The following is a 22,938-nucleotide window of genomic DNA, read 5'->3' as shown; positions in this document are numbered from 1 at the left end:
ATATTCTAATAAGTACCAGGATAATACTGTCAAACTTTATTCTAATATGATCATACTTACATTAAGTCCAAAGGTAACAAGAGAAAATGCAGGTCATAACAGGCATCCATTTGGCAATCCACTCACACCATAAGCCAAGTTAAAAGTAATACAGGTTACAAACAATACTTGATAAGTTTGTGACCAAGTTATGTTGAGGTGCAACACAAAACTGGTCTGGTCAGATGTTTCAATTACAGACGATAATCTAAAAGTGACCAGATGCTTCAAATGTAGAACAAAACCACCACTGAAGGAATAGGGAATGTAGCTCAGTGGAAGAGCACTTGCCTAGCATGTGTGAAGCCCTAGGCTCCATCCCCAGCACCACAAAACAATAAAAAAGCATCCACTAGAAGTTCCCAAATGACCATGTTAAATAATTGCAGTTGGGCTGGAGATATAGCTCAGTTGGTAGAGTGCTTGCCTTGCAAGCATGAGGCCCTAGGTTCAATCCCCAGCACCACAAAAATAAAAAAATTTAAAAAATAAATAAATAAATAAATAATTGCAGTTAAGTCTCTCTTCATTATATTCGGATAAAAGAAATACACCACTGTTATAGAATCACAAGTAAAAAGAAAGGCTAGGCAGTGTCCATCAAAAGATGAAAGGAGCTTGGCAAGGTGGTGCACACCTGTAATCCCAGCAGCTCAGGAGGCTGAGGCGGGAGGATTACAGTTCAAAGACAACCTCAGCAAAAGCAACTCAGTGAGACCCTGTCTCTACATAAAATACAAAATGGAACTGGGGATGTGGCTCAGTGGTCAAGTGCCTCTGAGTTCAATCCCCCGTACCCCCCCCCAAAAAAGATGAATGGATAGAGAAATGGTGGTATATATACACAATGGAGTTTTATTCAGCCATAAAGAATAATGATATGGGGCTGGGGAGATAGCTCAGCTGGTAGAGTGCTTGCCTTGTAAGCACAAGGCCCTGAGTTCGATCCCCAGCACCCAAAAAAAAAAAAAAAAGAATAATGATATTATGTCATTTGCAGGAAAATGGATGGAACTAGAAACCAATATGTTAAGCCAAATACATCAAACTCAGAAGGTCAAAGGACACAAGTTTTCACTCTAATGCAGAAGCTAGAGAGGAAAAAGGAAAAGAAAGGTGGGAGTGGATCTCATGTAAATCAAAGGTATCAGTAAAGGGACCAAGGAGTGAGAAGTGGGGGGGGGGGTGCTGGAGAGCGCTATTAGCCAAATTATATAATTGTATTGTGTACAAATGTGTAACAACAAATCCCATCAATATGTGCAACTAAAATGCACCAATAAAAAGGTGGAAAAAAAAGAAAGAAGGAAAGGCTAGGCAAATGTACACTGTATGGCCTGAAGATATTCTGATGGCACCATACCAACCATCACAGAAAATCTTTCTTTCCTTGCCTAATCTCTGTCTGTTTTTCCTCACCTCTTCTTATACTGCCCACTGGCACTTCCAGTGTATATTGCTTAATCTCTCTAATATCACTTGGTGATCCAACGGTTACTGACTACAGTCACTTGGCATAAATATCATTTTATTGCCTATAGAGTTATTCACTGAGGAAACTTACTATGACATTATAAAATAGGAACAAATTAGAATGGAGATGAGATGAAACCAAACCTGTGTGTAACTCCAAAGCGCATCCTCCTAACCCTCTCAATTTGGTGTATCCAAAAATCCAAAGACTTCACCACAGACTGAATATAGGCAGACAGTTCTTCAAAGCAGTCAAAAGATGGTCCACACCTATCACCTTCAAAGTCCCTCCTCAACATAAAATTTCTAGTACAAACAACCAGCCAAGTCCCTTCACTGATTGCCATACGGTCTATGCTCTTACCCTTTCTTTCTTTTTTTTTCTTTTTTTTTTTTTGAGGGGGTTCCAGGACTTGAACCTATAGACCCTTAACCACTGAACCACATCCTCAGTCCTTTATAATTTTTATGTTGAGACAGCGTCTGTAAGCTGCATAGGGCCTTGCTAAATTGCTGAGGCTGGCCTTGAACCTGCAATTCTGCCTCAGCCTCCCAAGTCACTGGGATTACAGGCATGCACCACCACCTCCAGCTTTACCCTTTTTATTCCAAGACTTTGTTTAGACTGGTCCACTCACCTAGAAGGCTCTCTTCCACATATTTAAATCCTATCACCTAACTAGTCTATAATTTCCACAAAAGCAGGAAAGTATTTACTGTGTTCACTATCATATCTCCAGTGAACATGGTAGCTACTTAATGAATTGAGTAAGTAAATGAACTGAAGTCACACCTCCCCACTGACAGAACATGTTAAATACTCCTACCCACTTTATTTGTGAATTCCAAATACCCTGGAATCAGGATCATAGTTTAAGCACTCAATTTCTCTATAATTGCTTGATATTAGCTTTCTTGCCCTGGCTACACATTGGAAGACATGTCTTGTTTTTCTGGATATCTCACAGGGTCTAGGTAAACTATGGATACATAAGCATACAATAAACATTAACTGGAGTGCTGATATGCCTCATAAAAATTCCACTTATAGGGCTGGGACTTGGGTTCAGTGGTAGAGCACTTGCCTAACACCTGTGAGGCATTGGGTTTGATCCTCAGCACCACATAAAAATAAATAAATAAAATAAAGGTATTGTGTCCATCTACAACTAGAAAATGTGTGTGTGTGTGTGTGTGTGTGTGTGTGTATAAATAAATAAATTCCATTTATAGCTGGGTATGTAGCTGCATGCCTATAATCCCAATTACTTGGGAGGCTGAGGCAGGAGGATCCCAATTTTAAGGCCAGCCTCAGCAAGTTAGTGAGGCCCTTAGGCAACTTTAGCAAGTCCCTGTCTCAAAATTAAAAAATAAAAAAGAGCTGGGGATGTGGTTCTATGATTAAATACCTCTGGGTTCAATCCCCAGTACAAAAACAATAAATCCATATAAGATGGCAGCCATTTTGTAGAGTAAGATAGACAAGCATAAGGCCTTTTTACCTTGCTGACACTTTCCATTTCAGAACTCACTCAGCATAACTATAGTTTGGTCTTTGGCAACTAGGGAAATACTAGGAAAATAATCTGGAAAATCTCGATGGCCCAGAGTCTCTGGCTTGCTAATAATTACACAAGCAGATTGTTATGAGTTTTCTTGGTGGGGAAGTAGAATGACTACATCATAGTGATAAGATCTGCCAACTGTCATGAGTTTTGAGATGCCATGTTAGCGTTCTGTAGGTGTATTATAGAATACTGGGCCCTCCCAATCTGAGTTTTCCAATTACTGTGGTATAATTTAGAAATTATACTTGCAGATATTGATTAGTATATTGCTCCTCTAGTCTAGGAAATTTATAGTACAGCAGAACTATAATTTACAGTTTTATTATATAGGTTGCTAAAGTTACTTGTATCATAAATATTTTAATAATACCAACTAATCTTTATTGTATGTTTACTACATGCCAGTAACTCTTCTTAGAGCTTGACATGTATCAACTCATTGAAAACCTCAGAAGGTAGGTACTGTTATTGTTTCCTTTTTACAAAATTAAAGGAGGGTTGGGATATAGCTGGGTGGTAGAGAGGCTGCCTTACCCTGAGAGGGAAGGAGGTAGGAAGGGAAGGAAAGGAAGGAAAAAGTCTTCATAGGGTCATACCAGTTATAAGGAGAACAGCTAGGATTCCAAATCAGGCAGTTCAGTACCAAAGGTCCCCATTCTTTTTTTTTTTTTTTTGGTGGGGGCGGTGCTGGTGACTGAACCCAGGAGTTCCTTACCTCTGAGCTACATCCCCAGTCCTTTTTAGTTTTTGTTTTGAGACAGGATCTCGCTAAGTTGCTGAGGCTTCCCTTGAACTTGTCATTCTCCTGCCTTAGCCTCCTGAGTCACTAAGAATAAAGGCATGTGCCACTACACCCATCTTCAGCATATCTTTAAATAATATACTTAGTTAAAAATAAAACTCTGTCAGGTACAGTCACTCACATCTGTAATCCCAGTGGTTCAGGAGGCTGAGGTAGGAGGATCACAAGTTCAAAGCCAGCCTCAGCAACTTAGTGAGGCCCTAAGGACTTAGCAAGACCCTACCTCAAAATAAAAAATAAAAAGGCCTGGGATATGGCTCAGTGGTTAAATGCCCCTGGGTTCAGTCCCTGATACGAAAATAAAAAATAGGGCTGGGGAGATAGCTCAGTTGGTAGAGTGCTTGCCTCGTAAGCACAAGGCCCTGGGTTCAATCCCCGGTACCACAAAAAAAAAAAAAAGAAAAAGAAAAGAAAAAAAAAACAGGCAAACTATTTGTCCATACTTTTACTTTGAAACTACCAAGGACATTATAAACTATCTTAATTTTGTTTTTGCAGTGCTAGAAATAGAACTCAGGGCCTTGTGTCTGCCAGGCCAGTCCTCTACCACTGAGCTATATCCCCAGCTAATATGACTTTTTTTTTTTTTTTTTGCAGTACTGGGGATCGAACTCAGGGCCTTGTGCTTGCAAGGCAAGCACTCTACCAGCTGAGCTATCTCCCCAGCCCTAATATGACATTTTAATCATTCATACTTTCAAAAATAAATGAGCATTTCCCCTTTTAGGATAAATAAGGCACTTAATTTCTTTTTTTTTTTTTTTGTGGTGCTAGGGATTGAACCCAGGGCCTTGTGCTTGCAAGGCAAGCACTCTTCCAACTGAGCTATATCCCCAGCCCAAGGCACTTAATTTCGACAGATCAAACTTTGTTCCAATGTCTAATATAGTTCCTTAGCAGCCAGGTGGTACATGCCTATAGCCTCAGCTACTTAGCAGACTGAGGCAAGAGAATCCCTTGAGCCTAGGAGTTCAAGACCAACCTGCGCAACATAAATGAGAACCATCTCAAAACAACAACGACAAAATTATAGTTCCTTTATATTAGTTAAGAGCATAGGTTCAGAAGCCAAGACAGCCTGGCTTTAAATCACAATTTATCCACATGTTAGGTTTGGGAATAAAACCTGGCCCTATGAAATATATCTACTCTTAACAAAATATAAACAATAAACAGAGTATGAGAATGATTTTTAAAATCAGAGGAACAGTTCTGGTCTCCTCCACTTATGTGAATGAAAAAAAGAAAAAGGGCTGGGGATATAGTTCAGTTGGTAGAGTGCTTGCCTCACATACACAAGTCCTGGATTCAATTTCCTACAACACAAAAAGAGAAAGAAAGAGCCAAGCACAGTGGAACAAACCTATAGTCTGAGTTACTCAGGAGGCTGAAGCAGGAGGACTGCAAATGTAAGGTTAGCCTGGAAAACTTAGTGAGATTCTGCCCCAAAAGTTAAAATAAAGCCAGGCACAGTGGCACACATCTGTGATCTCAGGGGCTTGGGAAGCTGAGGCAGGAGGATTGCAAGTTCAAAGCCAGCCTTAGCAAAAGCAAGGTACTAAACAACTCAGTGAGACCCTGTCTCTAAAACACAAAATAGGATGTGGCTCATGGCTCAGTGGTTGAGTGCCCCTGATTTCAATCCCTGATACCCTCCCATGCAAAAAAGCTAAAAATAAAAAGGGATGGTGATGTAGCTCAATGTTAGAGTACTTCCTAGATTGCACAAGCCTCTGGGTTCAATCTTCAGGGCCACCAAAAAAAAGTAGAAGAATGAAGATCTTATGATTTACCACTTGCCCTAAAATGGCAAGAAACAGGAATTTGTGGGTTATTTTTTAAATAAACACAATGGACAAACTCTTACGCAATTCTCATGATACCTGGCACTCAAAGTTAAATAACAAACTACAAAGTAATTTTTTTACCCACCTTCATGAATTTAAATCTTTAAAACTATATGAACATTACAAAGGTTTTTTGTGACCCAATTATTATCACCAGCTAGAAATAGATGTGCTTTAGGTGGATCATATTTGAATATATGACACCAATTTGATGGCTAATACATTAAAATGTACTTATAAGTGTGATTAGAAATTAGTATCAAGATATTATAGCTATAAATCTGAACTAAAAAGTATTATTTAGAATTAACAAGAGAAGAATTTATTGATCAAAATAAAACTCACTAAATACAAATAATAGCGATATTATTGTTTCAGTAGTATAATCAGCCAGGCAAAGTGGCACACACCTGTAATTCCAGCAACTCAGGACGATATGACAGGAGGATTCCAAGTTGGGGGCCAGCCTCAGCAATTTAATAAGACCCTGTCTCAAAAAACAAAACAAGCTGGGGAGATAGCTCAGTTGGTAGAATGCTCACCTTGCAAGCACAAGGCCCTGGGTTCAATCCCCAGCACCGCAAAAAAAAAAAAAAAAAAAAAAACAATGGGCCAGGGATGTAGCTTGGTAGTAAAATGGCCCCGGGTTCAATCCCCAGTACTTAAAAAAAATTAGTGGTAATAATATAACCAATACATTTATTAACAATCAATGCCATATGATTGGTATTATTGGTTTAATATTGCATTAACAATAATTAATGTAGTAAAGAATTTATTATTATTTATTAATAAAATAGTTCTACTGGAGTTGTAGCTCCTCCATGGTAGAATGCTTGCCTAGCATGTGTGATGCCCTGGCTTTGGTCAACAGCATAGCAAAAAGAATAATTCTTAGAGAAAATAATTTTATCATGATCAAAAAAGGGAATCCTTCTCTTGGGACCCCTCCCTCTTTGGAAGTTCTGCTTTCTTTCTATTACTCTAATAATCCTCTTACGTTGCTTTCAAAAAAAACTTAGATACCTTCCTTTATTCCTACCACAACAAATAAAATTACACTTGTAACTCTTCCTTCAGTTTGTTTTTTCTAGTACTGGGGATTGAACCCAGAGCCTCGCATACTGAGCTCCATCCCCAGCCCTTTTTATTTTTTAATTCTGAGAGAGTCTCCCTAAATTGCCCAGGAGGGCTTCAAATTTGTAATCTGCCTGCATCAGCCTCCCAAGTAGCTGGGCTTACAAGCATATGCCACCATGCTCTACAAAATACATTACTTTTTATGAACAAATGAAAAAACGTCAATGGCCAGGCTAAAACAATATGACTAACATGTGAAACAAACCATTTATTTCAATTAGCATCATTAAAACACACTCCTGATTTTAGGTCTGAAAAAACAAACTTCTAGAGGCTTATGATAAAAATAATTAAAAACAACTTTTTTCCAAATCCTCAAGAACAGTCAGGCACAGTGATGGATGCCTTAATCCCAGTGACTTGGGAGGCTGAGGCAAGAGGATTGCAAGTTCAAGGCCAGTGTCAGCAACTTAATGAGGCCCTCAGAAACTTAGTGAGGCCCTGTCTCAAAATTTTTAAAAAATGGGCTGGGGATTTGATTCAGTGGTTTGGCACCCTTGGGTTCAATCCCTAGCACCAAAATAAAAATCCTCAAGACATAACTATACAATTCTAATGTACACAAAAATAATAGTACAAAATGCACATAACTGACTCAAATTGGGATATTTTTCCTCATTCCCATTAAGAAAAAAAAATGTCTGTGACTGCTAATATGATCTACCAATATCCCATACACCTGACTGCACAAAATTAGGAAAGCATTTCAATTTTCTAACAATGCTGGATAACCTAGGAACCTTTCATTTTGTGTGTGTGTGTGTGTGTGTGTGTGTGTGTGTGTGTGTGTGTGTATGTGTGCATACTGGGAATTGAACCCAGAGATGCTGTACCACTGAGCCACATACCCAGCCCTTTTTTATTTTTATATTTTTTTATTTTGAGACAGGATCTCACTGAGTTGCTTAGGGCCTCCTGAAGTTGCTGAGGCTGGCACTGAACTTGCAATCCTCCTGCCTCAGCCTCCCAAATCACTGGTATTACAGGCAACCCTTGGCAGCACCTAGATGCCTTTTCACTTTAAAGAAACACCTTGTAAAGAAATTTTGATAGTTTTCCTGCCATATTATCTCATCAAGTTAAGTAAGCAAATTACATAACATTCAATTAACCTGAACACTGAGATTTAGAAGTGAAAATGGGATGTGGGTTTGAACTGAAATATTCTGGACTGACCACTGCTTATCAACTATATGCTCTCACCAATGCTGATGTATTTCTACAAAATACTACTGTTTAAACATAAGATTTAAAACTGCCCTTTAATAAAAATAAGTGGTTATTCTCATCGATGCCAGTGACTATAAGGTCAAATGTTTCCTCACAAGTTTCCTTCCCAACTAGCAAATGAAGATTATTTTCACTCAGTGGAATGTCACAAGTCTTGATTAATTAAGTTTGCCAAGCACTTCTAAATACAGTATATAAAGCTGGGTACAGTGGCACACACCTCTAATCCCAGCAACTTAGGAGGCTGAGGCAGAAGGATTGCAAGTTCAAAACCAGCCTCAGCAATTTCATGAGGCCATAAACAACTTGATGAAACCTTGTCTCAAAATAAAACATAAAAAACAGGCTGAGGATGTGGCTCAGTGGCTAAGCACCCCTGAGCTCAATTCCTGGCATCCAAATAAATAAATAAATGAATAAATAAATAAATACAATGTATACATTAAAGCAGTTTTAACAGGGAATATATAAAAAGGGTGCATTGAGTCAGGTGTAGTGGTACATGTTTGTAATCCCAGCAACTCAGGATGCTAAGACAGAAGGACTGCAAGTTGGAGGACATCCTGGGCAACTCAGTGAGACCCTGACTCAAAATATAAATAAACAGAAAGGGCTAGGGATATAGTTCATTAGTAAAGTAACGCCGGGTTCTTCAACCTCTGTATCAAAAAGAAATGAAATTAAGAAAAGAAAGAAAGGTATTGCCTTTAGAGCTGTCATAGAAGTAAAGGTTTCAGTATGTTAGATGGGGATATATATATTAATATATATATTATACATATATATACATATATGTACATATATATGTACTGGGTATTGAACCCAGGATGCTTTACCACTTGCCTATATCCTCGTTCTTTTTTTTTTTCTTTTAACTGTGGTTAGTTTTTTTTTTTTTCAATTTTTTTTAAGTTGTAGATCGACACAATACCTATATTTTATTTATTTATTTTATGTGGTGCTGAGAATGAAACCCAGTGCCTCACATGTGCTAGGCAAGCACTCTACCACTGAGTCACAACTCCAACCCCCACTCAACTTTTTTTGAGACAGGGTCTTGCTAAGTTGCTGAGGCTGGTCTCAAACTTAGCATTCTCCTGCCTTATCCTTTTGAGTAGCCAGGATTACAGGTGTGTACCAGCACTCCCAGCAGCAGTGGTTTTTGCTGCCTCCTCTTTATTTTTCCTCCTCCTCCTCCTCTCTGTTTCTCTCTCTCAACAAATTTTACTGTTTCTGTATGCTTGTTTTCAAGAAAAACAACTTTCTATATTAAAGAGATAGAATAGAAATATTAACCTATCATAGAAAGAATAAAGATATTAACCTATCATTTGGAAGGATTAGTATTTAACCCTACTTAGAGGCCACAAATCAAGATATAAAACTGGTTGGAAAAGTATAGTTTCTATAGAGAGAAGTCACTTTGAAGGAGAAAAGGAAAAGCAAAGATTTACTTAAGAAAATAATAGAACATCTGGTTTTTAAAATGGTATTCATGGTATTCATGGGTTGAGGATGTGGCTCAGTGGCAGAGCACTTCCCTGGCATGTGTGAGGTCTTGGGTTTGATCCCCAGGACCACATACACATACACACAAATGTTATTCATTCCCTGTAATTTAAAAAATGATTACAAGTTAAACTTAAGGCACAATACTCAATCAGAATTAAAGGACTGTGGAAGATTCAGCACATACCAAAGAATAAAAGAATAGTAAGTCTCTCTTCCCTGAGACAGGGTATCTCTATATTGTCAGATTTTCCTTGAACTCCTGTGCTCAAGTGATCCTCCTGCCTCAGACTCCCCAGCAGCTGGAACTATAGGCTGCCACTGGAGTTCAATCCCCAGTACCATGATAAAGAAGTAGGGATATTGACAGGCAGTGTGTTGTAGGATGTCCTTTTTCTTTCCAGCCCCCAAGCATTGCTCACAGAATTTCTTCTACCTGGACTGTCCTGCCCTCCCTTCCATTTCTGCAAAGCTAAATCTATCCATTATTCAATCCCAAGTTCAAATGCTCCTTCCCCTGCACTCCCATAAACACATCCTGTTTCAAATATGTAATGTTACTGTGATTAATAATCATGTATCTCTCTTGCTTACTACATTGTGAAAACTATCAAGTTAAAAAAAAAACCCTCATGTCATTACTGTAAACACAAAAAAGTTTGAAATTAAAAAGACTAAAATCTTAGTTCAAAAGAAATTTGAAAAGGGTTGATATTAAAAAAAAGCCCTTAGTTATTTAATTAGTGGAACTGCTAGAAACCCCTGTTTTTATAGCTGAAGTCAACTGACTTGATTGCAGACTCTATTGAAGCCAAGAACTCTGTCTTAATCTTGTGCAATCCCCCCCACCTCCCACACCTCAATATCACTTAATTCAATGTTCTGCACACATTGTCTCAATACAAAGCAGTATTACTAGAGTTGAAAAGGCTATGATTAAAAGTTCAGATCATGGAAAAATATTGCCTTGTAAAACACTAAGAGTGTTGTCAGTGCTTAAGATAACCTCAGCGTCTACAAACAAAAAAGTGTCAAAAATAACATGGTGTGCATGGCCCTGGGTTCAATACCCAGCACCAGAGAGAGAGAAAGAGAGAGAGTAAGTGGGGGCGGAGGGAGGGAGAGAGAGAGGTGCTACAGCAAGGATGCAGAGTAACTCTACTGGAAAAGGAGCACAATGAACAAAATGTAGTGGAAACAAGAGTGCTCTCTTAATTTAGCGTATGTTCCCTCCCAGAGCAAGGCAGGCATTCAAATACTGATTTATTTTTAAATTATTTCATTAGTAATGGTGATCTTAATACCTTAGTTTCCAAAGTATACACAGATATCACTAAGAATAGACCCCAATCCATGTCACTTCCAACACCGGACACAGACCTTATCCTGCACTCAATTAATTAACACAGGCCATGGATAATCAAGATACTCTTTCCCCGGACAGTACAAGAAAGTGACACGGGTCAGGATGTAATCCCTCCTCTATCCCGTTTGGGGAGGTAAAACGTAAGTGTGGTAGATATCTGAATTGTGAAGGTGAGAGACTTTGGAGATTGCCCCAGATTAACATGACCTTCTCACCACGCTGGGTGGTACAGACTGACAGCACAGAACACCCCCTCCAGTAGAAGGGGACGACGGGAAGCCGATGTAGGACTTACCTGGTTTTCTCTGTCCTGTGGTTAAACCTCCGGAGCTACGCGGACCGAGGCTGCAATAAATCCACGCAAGCAACCTCCAAGCTCACACACTCCGGCAAGTCTCAGCAGCCGCGGCGGCCGTGGTGGCGGCAGCAACTCCTCCCTCTGCTTCTTCTTTTCCCACCCCAGCCGCGGGGGCCGACAGTCCCTACCCCGCCCTCTCTCGATTACCCCCACTTCCGGGTGATGCCCCAGCCGGAAGCAGGGCCCACACGGGAATGAAAGCGACGCGTCACGTGAAAGGGCGCGCGGGGCCTTAGAGTCAAGCTTCTCCCGCCCCCTGCTGCCCCCAGGCTGACACGCAGCCTCAGCCCGGGCTTGGTTTAGGCGCTGCAGAGTCCTCTTTCCCCCAGCGCCCACGCCCAAAAATCAAACTAAGCAAAAAAAAGAGAGAGAGAGAGAGAGAGAGAAAGAAATCTACCAAAACAGTATCTTGGTCATCTGTAGTTTCCAAACCTCTGGCCAAGATTTACCATAAGAAATGCTTGTAGGGTTGGGGATAAAGCTCAGTTGGTAGAGTGCTTGCCTCCCACGTACAAGGTCCAGGGTTCAATCCCCAGAACCCCCCGCCAAAAAAGAAATTCTTGTAAATCATCTTCTACATAGTTCATCCTTGCCCAGCATGAAATGACCATAGATCTGTAAGTTTGTGTTAACTTGCTCCTCTTACTGTGTAGCCTAACTGCAGATGTTAATACCAGAACCATGGATCTTGTCCTCAACCCACCACCGAAAAAAATGACACGTGGGAACAATGTTTATAAATTCATAATCTTGGTATTAGGATGTCACAACTTTCATGTGGCCATTCCAAGCTCTGAACCATTTCCCCATGTATTTTTTCATTGAGCCAACATTTTAAACACCAAGAGGATTCCAGGAATTCAAAAAATATTAGAGCATCTATCATTGTGAATTCGTATGTAAATAAGATATATAAAATCTAAAACTAAAATAAATGATATAGCAAGTATCTGATAAAAATATATATTGTTCTTAGGTTCCAATATGACATTTTAAAAAGCAGCAAAATTCTAATATTTTTTAATATTATGGACATTAACAGTAAAAGAGTAGGAGTCTCCATTACACTTATTTCCAAACAAGATGTAGCCTTTTCCTAGTTCCTCTCATGAAATAGCTGTCATAAAATTAAGGGAAAACTAATCCCGGGACTATTTGTATTTTCAATTGGAACCATTTAAACCCAGTTCCCACAGAAAAGTAGCAAGTCTAATAATGCTGCAGAATTCAAACTAGTACACAAAGTACAAATATTTGTAAAAATATTTCGAGTAAATATTATTTGTAAGTAAATATATGTAAAGAGAATGTATGGGACACAATAAGCATATTTAAGTATTAAATAAAATAATTTCCATCCTACCACTTGTTAAATTCCTATTAACCTTATTTAAACTTATTCACAGATCTAAATTTTTGGCCTACATTTAAGTATTTCAAAATTATTCTCATCCCCCTACACCTATCCACATAAATAAAAACTTTGCCTCAGGACTCCTTATCTTCCCAGATATTAAATTACAGTTGTCAATAAATGTGTGCATATTTGATACAAATTCAGCACATAATTTTAAACCTTAAAAATTACATCATATGAGGAGTCAAGGAATATAGCTCAGTGGTTGTTTGCCTAGTATGTGCAAGGCCCTGGGTTCCCCCAGCATCACATAAAAAAATTGCATCATATGAAATTAAGATGGCTTTTAAATGGGTACCAAAATATTAGGAACTTGGTTTTTAGCTATGATGTTAAATTCACTGAAATTCACTGAAAGAATATAGCTATATTAGAAGCAGAATATCAGCTCCAATGTCTCATTTATGTAAATATTGAAGTTTATCACTGTGCTGCATGATCCTCTATCAGGGCTGGTGGTGTGGCTCAGTGGTAGAGTACCTGTTTAGCAAGCTTGAGGCCCTGGGTTCAATCCCCAGCACCATAAAAAAAAAAATCTATCAACCATACATGTTTTTAGTCATTCAGCCTTTCCCTCAATCTAAAATATCTTCTGGACTGGGGATATAACTCAGTTGGTAGCGTGCTTGCCTCGTAAGCACAAGGCCCTGGGTTCAATCCCCAGCACCGCAAAAAAAAAATAATAAAAAAATAAAATATCTTCTACCTTTAAATGGATCATCCCCAATCCTCTTATCAATGCACAAACACATTAAAATTTTCATAATTACTATATTGAATGAGCTTTCAAATAGAGGAATATGCCTTTCAATAAGTAATCAGATTTTCTGGGAATTGAGTACATAGCAAGTGCCCCAAAATGCTTATGAGGTGGTATTAATATCTCCAATAAAGTTAATAGTCACCAGGTAAAAACATCTAGGTCTCTACAACTACCACAGTACCTCATTCTAGATAATTGAACACTTAAAAGCACCAGAACATACATGCAAAATAATTGTTTTGGAGTAAAACTAAGAATGAGATTTATGCTTGGTGCAGTGGCACACACCTACAATCCCAGGAGGGTGAGGCAGGAGGATTACAAATTCCAGGCTAGGCTCAGCAACATAGCAAGACCGTCCCAAAAATGGCTGGGGACGTTGCTCAGTGATAAAGCACCCCTGGGTTCAACCCCCAGTAATGCAAACAAAACAAATCCAAAAAATTGGATTGATGACATTCACCTCAATTTAAAAATGCTTCATGCTGGGTGCAGTGGCACACATCTGTAATTCCAGCGACTCAGGAGGCTGAGACAGGAGGATCACGAGTTCAAAGCCACCCTCAAAAATGGCAAGGCACTAAGCAACTCAGTGAGACCCTGTCTCTAAATAAAACACAAAAGAGGGGCTGGGGATATGGCTCAGTGGTCAAATGCCCCTGAGTTCAATCCCTGGCACCCCACACACACAAAATGCTTTATAATCTTTCCAATAAAATGTTTAACAGTTTGGCAATACTTTTAATGTGAGTCCTTTATCCAAGTTTTTAGACATAACATATGAAGAAGACTAATTTGACAACCTTTCAACTGTAGGTATTAAAACTCTGAAAGTAATGTTATGGATAAACAGTGCATTTGTATGAAAAGACAGAACTTTTTTGGCTGAGTGCACTAAGCAAGCTGTGAGGTCAGACTCTTATGATAGGACAACTTATTTACACAAATGTTTCCTTTTTAGCAGTGGTCAAGGTAGTCTCAGAATTACCCATCAGGACAATATTAACTACAACTTTGTTTTGCAGTACTAGGGATCAAACACAGGGCCTCACACATGCTAGGCAAGTGCTCTACCACTGAGCTATGTCCCAAGCCAAAAATAGTTTTAGAATCCTGTTCAGGGCTAAGGGTGTAGCTCAGTGGTAAAGTGCCTGCCTAGCATGTGAGGCCCTGGATTTCAATGCCCATCACAACACACACACACAAACAAAGAGATTGTTCAGAGATGCCGACTACCACCACCAGGTCTCATCACACAAAGAAACATACTTTTTCTAGGACACAGACACAATGACAACATTCTAAAATGCCATATAGGGCTGGGGATATAGCTCAGTTGGTAGAGTGCTTGCCTTGCACTGGAGGTATTTAGAGAAGGAAAGTAATAGTTGTAGGTGATACATATGGCTTTTTTTGCGGTGCTGGGGATTGAACCCAGGGCCTTGTGCTTGCAAGTATTTGCAGAATTTGTCTTGTCTTAAAAACATACAAAGGGCTGGGGATGTAGCTCAGTTGTAAAGCACCCCTAAGTTCAATCCCAAATTCTGCAAATACTTGCAAGCACAAGGCCCTGGGTTCAATCCCCAGCACCGCAAAAAAAGCCATATGTATCACCTACAACTATTACTTACCTTCTCTAAATACCTCCAGTCATTAGAAATGAGTGATACTTAAGTGAAAAGACAGAACCTCATAGAAGGTTCAGACTTCCATAAAGACTTTTTGCTTAATCATAACTCAGATTTGCGTGCATTTTGAAAGCTTCAGTTCTATTATGGAACATTTCTACGGATAAGATTTCATAACATATTCAAATTTTATCAAAATTTGGTGGTGGTGCATGCCTGTGACCCTAGTGAATTGGGAGGCTGAGGCAGGGTTCCAAGTTTGAGACCACCCTCAGCAACTTAGCAAAACCCTGTCTCAAAATAAAAAGGGGTAGGGATGCAGCACAGTGGTTAAGTTGCTAAATTCAATCCCTGTTACCCATCCCTCCCCCGCAAAAAAAGAGAAGAAAAATGGGCTGGGCACAGTGGTGCACACCTGTAATCCCAGCAACCAGGAGGACTGAGGCAGGAGGATCACAAGTTCAAGGCCAGCCACAGCAATTTAGCAAGACCATTTCAAAAAAATAAAATAAAAATGGCTGGGAATATAGCTCAGTGGTTCAATTCCCAGTAACACAAAGCATATACACATTTCCATGTATCTATATAAAAGTGGTAATACTACAGTTATTGATCTTTCTACTTATTTTATGATATTCTTTTAAAATTACAAAATCACCAGGCATAGTAATGCCTGGTACTCAGGAGGTTGAAGCCAACCTCAGGAACTTAGCAAAACCTTGTCTTAAAAACATACAAAGGGCTGGGGATGTAGCTCAGTTGTAAAGCACCCCTAAGTTCAATCCCAAATTCTGCAAATACAGTAGTACAAAATAAAAGCATGAACTCAGGCTTTGGTGCATTTGAGGAGACACTAGAACACACTGTCATGCAAGCATACTTCTTTTTTTTTTTTTCCTTCTCCCCTCTGAGGGGCCGGGGATTCGAACAGGGGTCCATACTCATGCTAGGCGAGCGCTCTCCAACATGAGCCATTTCTTCAGTTCCACAAGCATACTTCTTGTGTTCCACATAAGTAAAATATTTTCAAATCTTTGGTTAAGTATAAATTATTGTCTACATCAGGTAAACTTGGAGATTACTAAAGACAACTTACAACTTTTATAGATCTGGTAGGTGAATTTTAGAAATCTTTACATTTGCCAGGCATGGTGGTGAATGCACGTAACCCCAACAACTCGGGAGGCTGAGGCAAGACTATCAAAAGTTCAAGGCCAACCTCAGCAACTTAGCAAGACTCTCTCTCAAAATAAAAACTAGGGCTGGGGTTGTAGCTCAGTGGTAGAGCGCTTGCCTGGCACGTGTGAGGCCCTGGGTTCGATCCTCAGCACCACATAAAGATAAATAAAAGAATGAAAGATATTGTGTCCACATACAACTAAAAATAATTTAAAAAATTAAAATAAATAAAAAATAAAAAGGACTAGAGAGATGGATCTCAGTGTTAAAGCACCCTTGGATTCAACCCCAGTACCAACGAAAAAAGGAAAGAAATGTTTACATTTACCTAAATATAGAATTAAATAAAATTCCATTTTCTGCTTACTTAACTACCATAACAAACCACAGACTACAGCTCTTAGCCAAGTAAATAAAGAAATGTGATACAAATAAATGGTTTCTTCACCTAACATTTTACACATCAAGGCTAATGTCATATACTAAACTCAAGATAATTCACAAATTTAAATGCTATACTACTGCCATTGTAGAAAACCAACAGGTCACTCGCTGATGGTAAAATATCACTTTGAACTTATGATAACAGATAATTCTAATATCTTTATATCTATGGTTACATAACTAGAAAGACTGTATTTGATAGATCATTTGTTTAATAACATTATAAACTTCCCTAATAAATATGCTAAAAAATCAAAACCTCTAATTAAGGTGAATATTCCAGAGGAGCCAAGTAACTAGCTAGTCTTGACACAGCCTAGGAGTGCATTTTATGGGACCATTAGTCCCTGGCTCTGATGATATCCTAAATTCACTAAGCAAGAGTGAAAAGAAGTTAATAATGCTTATTCAAAATATAAACATGAAAGGAAGAAAGCAGTAGATATAACCAATACATGGGCCAAAATTTTGGCTCAAAGAGGACCTAAATAGCTCTGCTATCAGTTATTCACTAACTATAATTTTAGCTTACTATAAAGTTGACTTCCAGATACCTAAATTTCCTTTTCATACTACTTCATAGAAGTTATTTTAAGAAGTGGTATAGCATTTTGACTTTAATATTAACACAAAAGGTAAATAAATGAAATGTGAACAAGTTGGTTCATTTACAAAGGAAAGAAAACCTGCAATGCTTGTTTCAAGGGTACTTTATTTCTTCAATATGCCATATTTAGTAGGTACACAGTGCTTTTACGTGGCATCAGTTCAGTATAACTTCAGCTGGCATGATTACTGATCTCTCCATTCCTTTGGGGTGACTCTGCCAACAGGGGACAGGTTCCATTCTATTCCAATTTGTGTTGTTGTCTGTAAGAATTAAAATGCTGTCAGTTATACATGTTTAAACCCGAGTCTGCTATCTCTTGGAGCCTACATCTTGATAGTGACAAAGATGAAGGAAATGTTCTATATCTGCACTATCCAATACAGTAGTCAACAGCCACAGGTGGCTACTAAGCCCTTGAAATATTGCTAGTATGTGTAAGGAAACAAATTTTCAAATTTTACTTAATTCAAATTTATAATTTATATTGCCATAGTACCACCTCAAAATATTGCTTCCCTCAACCACAACTGACTAAATAACTGCCAAATAGTACTTTGTAATTAAGAAGTATTTAACCTCCAAAAATTCCTCTGATCACACATTTGTTAAATATTTGTTTACCCTAATTGAGTACACATTGATTATAATAGTTTATCTGATTTTAGGGTTGGGGGTAGAGTCAGTGGTAGAGGATGTGCTTAGCATGTACAAATTCCTGGGTACAATTCTCAGCACCAAAAACAAACAAAAAAAACAAACAGTATGTCTGATTTCAGGAAAATCAAAACAGAAAGGAAGAAGTCTAAATAAGCTTCTTTATTAAGGCAACAGCTGATTGTTTCTTTTAAACCCTACTTACATATTTATTCAAAATTTCCAGAGTCCTACTTTTTGTCAATAGTGACTGGTAAATAGATTGTCAAATGTAAGTTGTAGCCAGGTGCAGTGGTACACAACTGTAATCGCAGCAGCTTAGGAGTCTGAGACAGGAGGATTATGAGTTCAAGGCCAGCCTCAGCAACTTAGTGAGGCCCTAAGCAACTCGGCGAGACCCTCTCTCTAAATAAAATACAAAAAAGGTCTGGGGATGTGGCTCAGTTGTTAAGTGCCCCTATGTTCAATCCTCAGTACCAAAAAAAAAAGGTAACCTGTAAAAAATATAAAATATGAGAAGACAGAAAGCAAGTTACTTTACATCTTATCCATCAGGAATACTGTACTCAAATTCTAAAATTCATACAGAAAATTCTGAAATTTTAAAAGAAAATTTGGTCACTTAAGTGGTAAGGGGGTGGCCTAAATTAGTGAAAATCCTGGAAACTATAGAACAAAAAATGATCCACAGGTCAGGCATGGTAGCACATGCCTGTTATTCCAGCAACTCAAAAGGCCAAGATAGGAGGATGGCAAGTTCAAGGACAGCCTCAGCAATTGAACAAGGCACAATCTCAAAATTTTTTAAAAAATTTAAATGGGTGAGGGGAACTGGGGAAGGTAGAGTGCCTGCCTAGCATGTATGAGGCCCTGGGTTTGATTCCCAGCACAAGAAAAATGACCAACAGAACTAAAGATGTTTAATCTTGAAAGAGAAGATTAAGGAGACATGATAGCAATTTTCTTTTCCTTTGCTTTCTCTTTTTTTTGTGCTGAGGATTGAATCTAGGGCCTTATGCATGCCAGGCAAGTGTTCTACCACTGAACTGTATCTCCAGTTCATGATAACGATTTTCTAATATCTAATGTCTGTCATATGTAAACATGAAGGATCAGAATTTCTATATTGCAAATGAATGACAGATATGCAGGAAACATTTTAACACAAAGATATGATCCTTTTTACAGATATATAATATATAAAAAATTGCCTTGTGATCTAATAAGCAATTTGATACTGGAAATGTTAAACAGAAGATGGGTGAATGCTGAATACTGAGGAGGAAATATTTGCATTGGGTAGATCAGATAATCTTTGAAGTCCCTCCTAACTAGATATGTATACTACTTTGTTAAAACATTTTTAAATATATGGAACAAATGAGAATAAGAAATATCTAACAAAAATTATTGGAACAGGGGTATAGCTCAGTGAAAAATGCTTGCCTAGCATGGGTAGGCCCTGGGTTCAATCCCCAGAACCACAAAAAAAATTATCAATCAACAATACTTACATATGTCCATACAGCAATACAGAAAGTGGCTCCACTAGCTAATATAGCATTACCATACTTGTCATGAAAATCAGGTACACGCTTCTGGTGGCTCTGTCTTGCCATTGTTTGCTGAATGCTTCGAACTTACAGAAAAGAAAAAAGAATACATAAGTATATCTATCAATTATCAGAGAAAGATTAACACATGTAACTGATACTGCCAATCACAAAAGTCAAGGAAATTATAGTATTACACATTTCAATAAAATATTAAAACACATTGCAAAAAAAAAACACATTGCAGCTAAAAACAAGGTAATATACTTTGAAATGCATCAAAAATAAGATTAATTGACAAATGGACAGATATATGAAAAAATACAGCAAAATAACAATTATAGACTCTACATTGTGGATATGTGAATGTTCATCATGAAATTCTTCCAAATCTTCTGCTTGAAACTTTCAAAATAAAATGTAGGGGCAAAAGCAAATAACGAGTGATGCCAGTAACATTCACTAAGTAGATGGAACTTGGCTTCTATTCATTAATTTGAATATTTATGACTAATTTTCACTAAAGCTAACAACACTCAACAACTTAAAATACAGAAGGACAAATAAACTCAAAATGAAATTTATAGCTCACTAAATATTAGTGACCTTAAAATCATTACTACAACAAAACCCTCCAAACCTAAAGTAATCTGGATATTTAAAATATTAATATTCAATAAGGTATGGAGGTACTTTCCTACAATCTCAGCAACTGGGGAGGCTAAGGCAGGAGGATCACAAATTCAAGAGAGTCTCAGCAAATTAGCAAAACCCAATTTCAAAATAAAAATGGCTGGAGATGTAGCTCAGTGGTAAAGTACCCCTGGGTTCAATCTCCAGTACTCCCCTTCCATACAAAATTAGTAATGAATAGAGCACCACACAATAATAGAATATATAAAAATGTGAAACATTCAGACTTTGTCATCAGATAACTTCCAGTCTGAAAGAGAGTACACATGAAGACACAAATCATTACAATATAAGCAAGTAGAATTAGCTAAACACTTTGAATGGCAGATAGGGTTTGGTTATGTTGATGTGGGATAGAGGCAGAGACAGAAAAGCCCTGTGTACTGGAAAATCAATTAAGCTTAGTTAAAGGCCAAGGTGCGTTTTTTTCCTAGGCTGGGGAAGATAGTAAAGATTTTTTTTAGCAGAATGATAAAACTTACAACTTAGTTTTCACTATTATTCTCATTGAAAGGGCAGAACAATCTTTCAAACTGTCCCTGGAGAAACTAAGGAGGAAGACTTGGGAAAGAAGCAAGAGTTATTTCTGGCAGTTTTTTTTTTCTTCCTCTCCAAGTACCAGGTCCTTATTGTTTTAAAAAGCCTCAAAACATGTGCATGTGCATATATGTGTGTATATGCACACACACACACGTGTGTATTACACATCAAAAGATATATATATGATTGTGTATACATATATATACATGCAAAGTATGCTGCATATTAAAGAAATAGCAATATTTCCCATTCACTAACATTTAAGAATATAATGGTTTCTATGTGGTACAATGGGTTATTTCATGGTAGTAATTTAACCATTATTTGTTCTTCTTCTAACTATCTTAGCTTTCATTTTCACCTTTAAGTAGTCATATCCAGGATGAGCAAATTTACAAGCATTTCACAATATATTCTGTTCCAGCACAGTTTAAAAAATGCATGTGTGAATTTCACACTGAAAAAAAAAAACAGAAAAAAAATTCCTTTCCTAAGGTACAAGATATCCCTACTTACTTAAAGGGCAAAGAAACTATGATTACCAAAAATTCTGACTTAAACAGATTACCCAAGTGGATTTCTTTAGACCTGTCCTGTACAACAAAATGGGGTTTAGTTAACACACGTTGATAATTTCACATAATCCTTAACAAACCTATGAGGTAGGTATTATCTACTAACCTTTTATTTTACAAGGGAGAAAACAGGTTCAGAGGTTAAACCATTTGCCCACAGTGAAAAAAATAATGAACACGGCTTTTGGAATATGAAATCTTGTCAGGCTACTATTTTTTAATTTATTTTTAAAAACTGCTCGAGTGTTTAGAACACAAATAATACTCCTAATGTCTCTGTAAAGTGAAAATTAGTATGGCTACATAAGTTAATGATAACTGCATAAGGTCACCTTCACTCACATTACTCAAGGTCACCTTCAGTACAAATCAAGTATGGAAATAAATTTTTTCTCTCCCATCTAGAGCATTCTCAGTTCATGATGCTGATCTCATATTTCCATATCTTTTAGATGAAAAAGATAACCACGACTGCTCTCAGGGTAACTAATATTCAGTTAATAACCCACAAATAACTTCAAATCTATAAGGCTACCATTTAGGTCGTCTCCCTGCGATGAAAACAGGTGAAGAACGGGGTTTACAGTTTCCTAAAGTTACAGTTTTCTAAAGACTGGAGAGGTTCTTCTATGGTGGTTAGAAACAAATGTTCATTCACAGTTAAAATGTAGGACATCACTTAAGGAGCGAGAGACGTCCAAGAGTTTCTTTCCTTGAGATCATAGTTACAAGAATAAAAATTCAGTGATAGGCTATGATTCCAATAGCAGAGACAGAGCTAGGAAACAAAACAAAAACACTAGATGATAAAGCCAATGCTATGGATACCTTCCTATGACATGAGACAAAGTAGGGGACTGAGCACGTAGAATTAGAAGGCCAGGATGTTGGAGCAAGAAAAACGAAAGACCATGAGGACGCACGAATATAGGCCTGTTGTAAATAGCTTGCTCATGATTTTGCTCACCTTGGAGACGATTTAGTGCGTTTTTGGCCAAGGAAAACATCGTGGAACGGCAGAGACACCTACGGTAACTGCAGCTGCAGTTCTGACGCGAATTCGGTCCAGGTACCCTTGCAATGAGCCCTGAAAAACAAAATGGCTTTGGGCTGGAATCCCTAATGAGATTTTGTAAAGTCTCGCGAGATTTGTAAAGGCCTATAGAAACTCTAATCGTTATTATCGCGAGAAAAGATAAAGGCCTTTTGGGAAATGTAGTGGGAAGCTTTAGAAGTGCTTGAAGAATGAGAGAACTCTTTGGAGCAAGATTTAGGACTCTGTAATGGACAGCCTAGACACTGATCTTAGGCTAAATCACCTAAAGCACCAGCTTCATGATGGTGTTAATGTTCCAGCAGCTTGGGTTTGGTATCTCGCACCACACTACCTTGTTCCTCTTTCTAGTCCTCCAAAGTTAACTTATGCAGGGGTAGCGGTGCGCACCTCTAATCCCAGCTGCTCTGGAGGCAAAGACAGGAGGATCATAAGTTCAAATCCAGCCTCGGCAATTTAGTGAGGCCCTAGGTAACTTAACAAAACCATGTCTTTA

General features: G+C 38.1%; 2 protein-coding genes and 1 non-coding gene across 3 annotated transcripts in view; 1 reads left to right on the top strand and 2 right to left on the bottom strand.

The window, feature by feature from the left end:
• Positions 1-11,452, bottom strand: part of Atp7a (ATPase copper transporting alpha) — a 143,648-nt gene extending 132,196 nt beyond the window's left edge. Inside the window, 1 exon segment of the mRNA XM_047536050.1 lies at positions 11,270-11,452. The gene's annotated coding sequence lies outside the window, so the exon portion shown is untranslated.
• Positions 11,453-13,203: 1,751 nt separating this feature from the next.
• On the top strand, positions 13,204-13,275 carry Trnaa-agc (transfer RNA alanine (anticodon AGC)). The gene has a single exon. It is a non-coding gene; the product is annotated as a tRNA-Ala (tRNA).
• A 4,182-nt stretch (positions 13,276-17,457) lies between these two features.
• LOC124972073 (cytochrome c oxidase subunit 7B, mitochondrial) lies at positions 17,458-22,504 on the bottom strand. Its single transcript, XM_047536232.1, has 3 exons — positions 22,356-22,504; positions 19,542-19,666; positions 17,458-17,633 (listed from the first exon to the last, which is right to left on the bottom strand). The coding sequence occupies exons 1-3, from the start codon at positions 22,393-22,395 to the stop codon at positions 17,556-17,558; spliced, it is 243 nt and encodes an 80-aa protein (XP_047392188.1). The 5' UTR covers positions 22,396-22,504; the 3' UTR covers positions 17,458-17,555.
• Positions 22,505-22,938: the final 434 nt, after the last annotated feature.

Source organism: Sciurus carolinensis, chromosome X (assembly GCF_902686445.1).
Source record: "Sciurus carolinensis chromosome X, mSciCar1.2, whole genome shotgun sequence".
Taxonomy (NCBI): domain Eukaryota; kingdom Metazoa; phylum Chordata; class Mammalia; order Rodentia; family Sciuridae; genus Sciurus; species Sciurus carolinensis.
This window is presented reverse-complemented; position numbering and strand designations above follow the sequence as displayed.